The following is an 8,699-nucleotide window of genomic DNA, read 5'->3' as shown; positions in this document are numbered from 1 at the left end:
CATGCCCTATCCAATGTTTTTAACACGCTATACCAAGAAATTCCTGCTCTTACATCTGATGCCTTGGATGATAAAAGATTCTTCATCACTCTATTTACTTGTGTTGTCACTGTCAGGAATTCCATGGGCTTGTATACTCCCCGTGCCCCTTCCATTGACTCTGTATGTCCTACCCATGTTTGACCTTCAAGGAAACATTACTTCCCACTTGCCAAAGCTAAGTTCCCTTTGCCAGCACTCTTCCCAATTTTCCACTGATTATGATTTACCTTCCTGATGCTAAACTCCAAATTTCCAAATTTATTCGCCCTCAACTTTATAACCTGACCTGGTGGAATTTAAACATAGCATCTATTATTCTATAGATGGGCCAAATGCAGGTAAATGGGACCAGCTCAGAATGACAACTTGGTAGACATGGACAAGGTTGGGCCAAACAGCCTGTTTTCACGCTTTATAGCTCTATCTGGTTTGTAGCCCAGTTCAACAGCCTTCGCACTGCCCATTGTACCTCAATTTCAGCCTTGGGATCCTAAGTGTGTTCTGGCACCTGGTCTACACCAACCCTATCCATAGATCATGCAGATTACTCCTTACAGTAAATTAGCACGTAATACATGTACACATGAGCCTAAAGTAGTTAGGACACCAGCATGAATAAATCAACGGTAAGAATGGTGCAAGCAGAAGAAATTTATTACAATGGAGCTGGAGTTATGACCAAAGTGTAAACCAAGTTACAAAAAAATTACATAGCCAGAACCACAAGTCAACATCAGAATATTGGAAGTCAACATATAAAACACAATGGTTCCACAAGTCATTGGTGAATTCCAGGGTTTAATGAGATAGTTTCTAATCATTAATTGCTAGGAAGGAAAGTTATTTGGTCCCCAACTCCATTCTTCATCTTGCAAGGAGAGTTCCTTTGCTCTTAGTCCTTCTCTTCACCATGAGTGATGACATAGCAGAGACTTTTGTAGTCAAGATTCCCCAAAACATCAGGAGGGAAGGCACCAAACATCTGCTTACACTGGAGGGAGAGAGTGAAAAAGAAAAGATGCTGGTCACAGAAGCACGGCTCAGCTGACTGAAGTAACTTTAACTTTTTCAGTTCCAGATGTGGAACTTCACGGAGAGTTTCCCTAACACTGGCCCTGACTTGTAACAATGGAGCCCCAGTCAGGAAATGCTGTACCTTTTTGTCTGGGATACTTCAGACGTAACAGCAGGTTGTGGCAGCAAATGGGCTCATTACATATCAGTTCATTCATTTCTCATGAGATCGCAAGTGGTTTTATAACAGTTGACACAAAGCAGGATCATGGCAGCTCAGGAACAACACAAAAATTGTCATAATTGTGTCTCTAAATCTTCAATGAATACACAATCTGTATGAATGGGTGTGTATGTACATACATGAGTGTGTATACCTACATGTAAGACTGAATGTCTGCGTCTATGACTGTGTATGCATTTTTGTGCACATACTCATTTTGTACCATGGTTCAGGTAAAACAATCTCACTTTTCCATTTAATTAAAGGTCTGGGAAAGGAAAGGATCAGTTGCAAGTTCAAATGGTGAGCAGTAGTGACCAGAATGTGCCATGAAGACACAAGAGACTGCAGATACTGTCATCTTGAGCAGAAAACAAAGTGCTGGAAGAACTCTGTAGGAAGGAACTGCAGATGCTGGTTTAAACCGAAGATAGACACAAAATGCTAGAGTAACTCAGTGGGACAAGCAGCATCTCTGGATAGAAGGAATGGGTGACGTTTCGGGTCGAGACCCTTCTTCAGACTATGCTGGAAGAACTCAGCAGGTCAGTCTGGTCTGAGGAAAGGTCCCAACCTGAAATGTCATCTGTCCATTTCCCTCGACAATGTTTTTGCTGCATTGGGTGATAAGATGGGTTTGCAGGATTCAAAGGAAGAGGCGGCAGAGCTCGTCAGTGTACTTTCTCAGGTGCTTGTCTAAAACCAGCAATGGAACCGAGTCTATGACCTTGGAAATAATGTACCTGCAAGAACCCCAGGGAATCTCTGGCCTGAAATATATCATGATGAGGCAGGACCTGGAGGTGACTGTAACTAAAAGTATAGTAGTGTGGGGATGGTGGAGGGAGGTTTGTCTGTAGTTTCAGTCTGGGAATGTGAAAGGACCCCACAAGAAAATCTGGGTGAGTATTATTTAAAATGCTGAACTGGCTCCGATTCACAGGCCAACCTACCCTGGCGCTGGATGTTATCTCTGCAGTCCTGTCATAGTCCAGCAGATGGCACCAGCACCCACTATTTAAATATTATTATGGTCCTCATGGACTGAAATTGCCAAAGCCCAGTACCCAAAATGGTACCAGACCCTCTAGAGTTAATAAGAGTGACAGGAAATGTGACTGAAACTTACAAGACTTTCAGGCAAGGGCATGTAGTAGGTTTCAGGTAAACAAGGAACCTCAGATGCTTGTTTACAAAAAACACACAGTGCTGGAGTAACTCAGAGGATCAGGCAGCATCTTTAGGAGGACGTGGACAGGTGACATTTTGGTTCAGGACCCTTTGTCAAACTGGCTGAGGAGTTCAGTGCCAGAAGGCACATTTTGAGAATAAAGGTAGGTGACTGGGATGACAAGTGTATTCGCTCAAAGGGTGACAAGCAGAGCCCCTAAGCGTGGTCATCATGAAACTATAGTGTGGCCAAAACCAGTGCTCTAGATTTGTTATAATTCTCCGAATTGATTCCCCTTGGAGAAGTCACACAGAAGGGGTATAATCAAGTATCACACAGGCTCTGGGCACGAGAGGGGAGTAGTCAACGTTCCAGCTGGATGAGGAATGCACAATTGTTGCCCAGAGATGCTTAAAGATTCACCACCTGCCTATCGCATTAGTCATTAAACTGCTTTAACAGGCAATTGGAATTTCAAATCTCATACATCTGCTAGTGAAGGGCAACTAGGTCATAGAGTTTGTGGGAAAAATTCTGGCCAAATTAATAACTATTAATGTCAGTAAACCATTCCCAGAGAAATCATACCCGATTGTAACTCGGAACATGAATTGGCTGGATCTCTGGAGAATTTTAATGTTAATACTATCATCAAGTGAAAATCTGATATCTAATATTAGCAGCTTTCATTCATTACCTCCTCATCATTAAATCGGTCTGCTTGGGTCTGCAGCATTTGTTTGAAGCTGCAATAGAGAGAAGAAAATTTACAGTGCACAGTTCGCCAACTGGTTAGATAAGCGAGTATAGAATTGCAATATCTATTGCAGTAATGTTAGAAGTGTTCGTTATTAACAAAGAACAAGAACCATCATCACATACATATGACAGAAGAGCCCACATGGCCAGAAAATCCAATGCCGGCTTCACTCCAGAGCAAACCCTGTGGTCTCATTCCGCTTTGTTTTATTCCCTGCAGCCCTGCAATTTACTTTTTCCTCTCACCTTTTTCATTTGATTAATTTGCCACCTACTTACACTATGTGTAATTAGGAGTAAAGTGCCAGCATGCCCAAGGGCTGAGAGAGGAAACAAGTATACTGCATCAGTTCCTGTCCAGATCTCTCCTGCTTCTTGTGCAGCTGTAACACACCTGAGCCCTGCAGGATCTTACAGACGAGTAATGGACTTCAGAAATAAGGACGATAAGGAAGTGCTAATATTTCACAGGGAGACACAGAATTTCAAAGTGGACTTAACAGGAAGACAGAGTTAAACAAAACTTCAAGAAGGAACTTCGTTCAGTGAAACACTGGACTTTAAAGGTAACCATTTGCTGTAAGAGGAATATACATTAATAGAGGAATGTTGGTTTAACAGAGGGACACAGGTGTTGCTATTGATGCCATAGAGGCATAAGCGTTCAATAAAGGCACAGGCATACAAAAAGGAAAAAGAAGCTCCCAACGAATTGGGGCATTCATGGATTAAAACTTCCTCATACAGTTATATTGTTCTTCATTGTGAAATATAATTTTCACTGAGGTGCGTGTGAAGACAGGAGGAATATAAATGTCTGTACACATTGATTGCATGCCCTGGAAGATGTTTTTTCAACAATCTACAGTGGATTCAAGTGTGGACGGTTTCTGACTGTTTTACACTTACTAATCTGCTTTGATATGTCCTTTGCCTTCTGGGTCAAAAATCTTAAAAGCATTGAGAATTGTTTCTTCTGGATCAGCACCTGTTCAAATGCACAGGAAGAAAAAGATCATTAACACACACTTATAATCCAATCGTTATTTTTTGGTAAAAAGACACAAAGTGCTGGAGAACTCGGCGGGTCAAGCAGCATCTCTAGAGAAAACGGATGGGTGATATTTTGGGTCGGGATCCTTCTTCAGACTGAGATGCTGCTTGAGACACTGAGTTCGCATTGGTGGGCTGAGGAGGCTGGATACAATTATGCCCCTGTCCCACTTAGGAAACCTGAACAGAAACCTCTCGAGACTTTGCGCCCCACCCAAGGTTTCCATGCGGTTACCGGAGGTTTTTTTTTGTCAGTCTCCCTACCTGCTTCCATTACCTGCAACCTCCGGCAACCACCTGCAACCTCCGGCAACTACCTGCAACCTCCGGCAACCGCACCGAAACCTTTGGTGGGGCGCAAAGTCTCCAGAGGTTTCCGTTCAGGTTTCCTAAGTGGGACAGGGGCATCATTATATGCCGTGGGAAGGCCAGGGAAGGTGATGGCAATCACCTAATGTAACCTTCGTCATCTCACATCATTTCTTGTTCACTTTACCTTTCAGCTTCTCCCCGAACATTGTGAGGAAGATGGTGAAGTTGATCGGTGCCGCGGCCTCCTTCAACATCGCATCCAGCTCCTCGTTCTTAACATTCACGCGCCCTGGTGGAAGAGAAGCGCATACGTTCACATCGTGTGTCTCCTACACTTTGTGAAATCTCTGAAGATTTTGTAAAGAGTGACCCTACCCAGAGCAGCGAAGGTGCCTCTCAAATCTTCCCTATTGATGACACCATCTCTGTTTTGGTCCATAATAGTGAAAGCCTGCGGGAGAGAGGATTGAAATGCAACGCGAGCTTTCAGTGGGTGACCGCCCCCAGCCAACAATTTACAACTTAATGTTATACTCTGGACAGGTCTCCCACTGCCGGTTTTTATCAAACCAACTCCCAGCTCAGGTGTTCCACCTGGTTTCCAACGGCAGAACCGTGCGCGCTCAAGCCGCCAGGGCTAGGCACTGGAATGGTTCTGCTGGGTTAACCTGGCTGGCGTGTGGGGCTGGACCTCTCCTGATCTCACTCCCCCCCACTCACCTCCTTGAACTCCTGGATCTGAATCTGGTCGAAATTGGAGAAGACATTGGAACTTCCCTTCTCCGTCCTCTTCTTCGCCTTTTTCGGGGCCTGAAACAGATGAGGTGACAATCAGCATCAAACCTGGGAGAAGGTGAAGGTGGTGGGAGAGGGAGAGGGAGAGAGCGGGCAAACGAAAGTCCATGGGGCGTCCGCCGCTCACCATGACTCTGATCCTGTGTCGGGCAGATTGTGGGCAGACCCTAGCTTATATAGGCTGCGCCGAGGGTAAAAATACCGCGCTCCAAGTTTGGAGCCGCCGTTCCTCCAGCTAAGTGGTCGGCGCCCACCGGGAGCTCAGCGACCTTCACCCGAACGAGCCGGATCTTCTGCAGAGAACGAGGGAGGGAGGGAGGGGGAGGGGGGGGTGGGGGGGGGGGTGGGGGATCCAGGTTCCCGGGGACCGGTATTCCACGGGGAGGAGGTAGGGAGGAGAGCAGGGGAGAGGGCAACAGGGAGGGAGATCGTGGTGAGGGTCAAGTCCGGTTCTGGGGGGGGGGGGGGAAACGCGGAGAGACCAGGTACAATGAGAGGGAAAGGCTCTACCGCGAGGTGGGCGTGGGGTTTCTATGGGGAGAGAGCTGGCCGGGGAGGGTGGGGAGAGGAAGGGACCTCTCCCAATATTGTCACCGAACCCGTTGGCCAGGGAGGTGCTATTGTAGTCTGGCAGGCTGACCTTTCCCTTGCAGTGGCCAGGCGTCAGGTCTCGGACATATCATACCTTGACCACCATTGCCCACAACCCATACACATCATGAACATCAGGCACGAAGTGCTGGAGTAACTCAGCGAGTCAGGCAGCATCTCTGGAGAACATGGATACGTGACATTTCCGGTCGGACCCATCTTCTGGAGTTACTCCAGCAATTTGTATATATTTTTTGTAAACTAACATCTGCGGTTCCTTGTTTCTACGTCCAATGAACCATCACTGATCTTATCGTCTCTTGCAATCTTCCCTCGACAGCTTCCAACCTTTTGGTTCGCCAACCCTGCGCTGCCCATTTTTTATTCGTTTCCGAAATCTACAAGCAGGTCTGCCTTGACAAACGTGCTGTTTCTGCCCCATCTCTAAATACCCCAATTCTATTCCACCTCATCAACATCCAAATTATAGGTCTCCTTCACTTAATCTTTACCATAGATGTCCAGGCCCTTTACACCTCCATTTCCCACCAGGAACATCTCTGGGCCCTCTGGTTCTTCCTTGAACAGAGAACTCGTCCGTCCCCCTCAACCAACTCTCTTCCTGAACTATTAACATTTTTGCTTTAGACTTCTCTCAACGCGTTCGTCTAAGGTGTAGCCATGGGTACCCGCAGGGCCTCCAACTATGCCTGTCTTCTTGTTGGTCACGTGTAGACCATGCTGCGAGTTTGTGGCGAGCGCAAACACTTCGCAAATTAGGTCCTCATAGTGGGACAGGCCCTTTACGTTGAACACCATCTCCGACAACACTCTCCCTTTTCTTGATCTCTCTCCCTCCATCACACAGGACAGACGTCTATTATAAACTGTTTAGGGAAAAAACTGCAGATGCTGGTTTAAACAAAAGATAGACACAGAAAGCTGGAGTAACTTAGCAGGACAGGCAGCATCTCTTGCGAGAAGGAATGGATGACGGCACCCATTCCTTCTCTCCAGGGATGCTGCCTGTCCCATTGCGTTACTCCAGCTTTTTGTGTCTATCTATTATAAACTCACTGACTCACATAGCTGCAGCGACTGCATCTCCTCCCACCCTGGCTTTTGCATGATACCTCTGAGAGAACGCAGTTCCCTCTGAGAGAAAAGAGTTTGCCACATCTCTGTCATGGGGATTCCTTCCCTTTTTCAATGCCTCATACAACGAACACAGAACAGTTTAATAAAATGGCAACACAAGTAGATGGAATCGTAATGATGGCTTTTGATGTACTTGTCTTCTTTGGTCAAGGCATAGAGAACAAGGGTCAGGAAATCATGTTGCAACTTTATTAAACATTGGTTAAGCTGCATGTGGAGTTTTGTGCGCAGTACAGGATGCCCCACTATAGGAAGGATGTGGTGTGAAGGCTTTGGAGAGGGTGCGGGAGGTTTACCAGGGTGGAAATTGTCAAAGACAAGAGGACATTGCTTTAAGGTGAAAGGGGCAAAATTGAAAATAAACTAGACTAAGTGGGACCCGTTGGGTCCCATGTTCACACGGGAGGGCTGGTCCTCCGATGCAGTGGGCTGAAGGGACTGGTTAGTATGGACATTGTGGGCCAAATGGATTCTTGAGGTGGCAGCTCAGTCACTCAAGCCTGATGTGCTGGCAGCTCACTAACGGCTGGTGGACTAACAGTTGACTCATGGCCATTCTTTGAAATTCCACTTCAAGCAGGGTGTAAGGCAACCAAATTCAAATGCAGTTTCCTACCATTTCAAGCAGGGTACCAAGCCACCAAATTCAAGTCCAGTTTCTTGCCACTTCAAGCAGGCTGCAAGGCCACCGATTCAAGTGCAGTTTCATATCACTTCAAGCAGGGTGCAGGGCCACCAAACTCGTGCTGTTTCCTGCCATTTCAAGCAGGGTGCAAGGCCACCACCAAATGCATACCATTTCAATCAGGGTGAAACCACCATAAAACCACACAAAACACCACACTCACAGTTCAGTAGACATTCAGTGTGTTTAGTTGATTCACAGCTCAGACAGTCGTGATCTCTCTCTCTCTCTCTCTCTTTTTCTCTCTCTCTCTCTCTCTCTCTCTCTCTCACTCACAACAGGCAATAGACACGCTTTGCAAGCATTTTAGAACCAATACACTTTTTGCAAGCATTTTAGAACCAAATAGAGACACATTTTGCAACCATTTTAGAACCAAATATAGCACTTTTTGCAACCATTTTAGAACCAGTAGAGACACTTTTTGAAAGCATTTTAGAACCAATAGAGACACTTTTTGCAAGCATTTTCAAACCAATAGATACACCTTTTGCAACCATTTTAGAAACAGTAGACACTTTTTGCAAGCATTTTAGAACCACATTAAGGGTACTCACATTTAAGTAGACATGTGTTCAGTGTTATTCACAGCTCAGACAGACATGACCCTCAGGCTTTCTCCATCTTGCAGAGACTGAGTGAGGAACACCACTTCCGGGTTTTATAGTCCCTCCCCCTCCATCCAGAAGGGGCAGCAGAGAGAATGGCAATTTAAAAAAACCCATTAATATCTCTCTGATTTTTCATTGATGGGAAAAATCCTCCGGTCCCGAAAGGCGGAGGGGGACTCTGAGCGAGGTGGCCAAAAATGACGGCCGTAGGTGGCGGCATTCTGTCGGAAATCGAAGCACAGTGGGCCAAAAGCGGTCAAGATCAGACTTTTAGTAATATAGATA

At 45.9% G+C, this 8,699-nt stretch overlaps 1 protein-coding gene across 1 annotated transcript; it reads right to left on the bottom strand.

Annotated features, from left to right (window-relative positions):
• Window positions 1–673: 673 nt before the first annotated feature.
• Window positions 674–5,611, bottom strand: LOC129710640 (myosin regulatory light chain 2, ventricular/cardiac muscle isoform-like). The gene is made up of 7 exons (XM_055657786.1): window positions 5,497–5,611; window positions 5,295–5,384; window positions 4,950–5,025; window positions 4,759–4,863; window positions 4,119–4,197; window positions 3,148–3,196; window positions 674–1,033 (listed from the first exon to the last, which is right to left on the bottom strand). The coding sequence occupies exons 1-7, from the start codon at window positions 5,497–5,499 to the stop codon at window positions 935–937; spliced, it is 501 nt and encodes a 166-aa protein (XP_055513761.1). The 5' UTR covers window positions 5,500–5,611; the 3' UTR covers window positions 674–934.
• Between the last annotated feature and the right edge of the window lie 3,088 nt (window positions 5,612–8,699).

The sequence above is a fragment of the Leucoraja erinacea genome, chromosome 28 (assembly GCF_028641065.1).
Source record: "Leucoraja erinacea ecotype New England chromosome 28, Leri_hhj_1, whole genome shotgun sequence".
Taxonomy (NCBI): domain Eukaryota; kingdom Metazoa; phylum Chordata; class Chondrichthyes; order Rajiformes; family Rajidae; genus Leucoraja; species Leucoraja erinaceus.
This window is presented reverse-complemented; position numbering and strand designations above follow the sequence as displayed.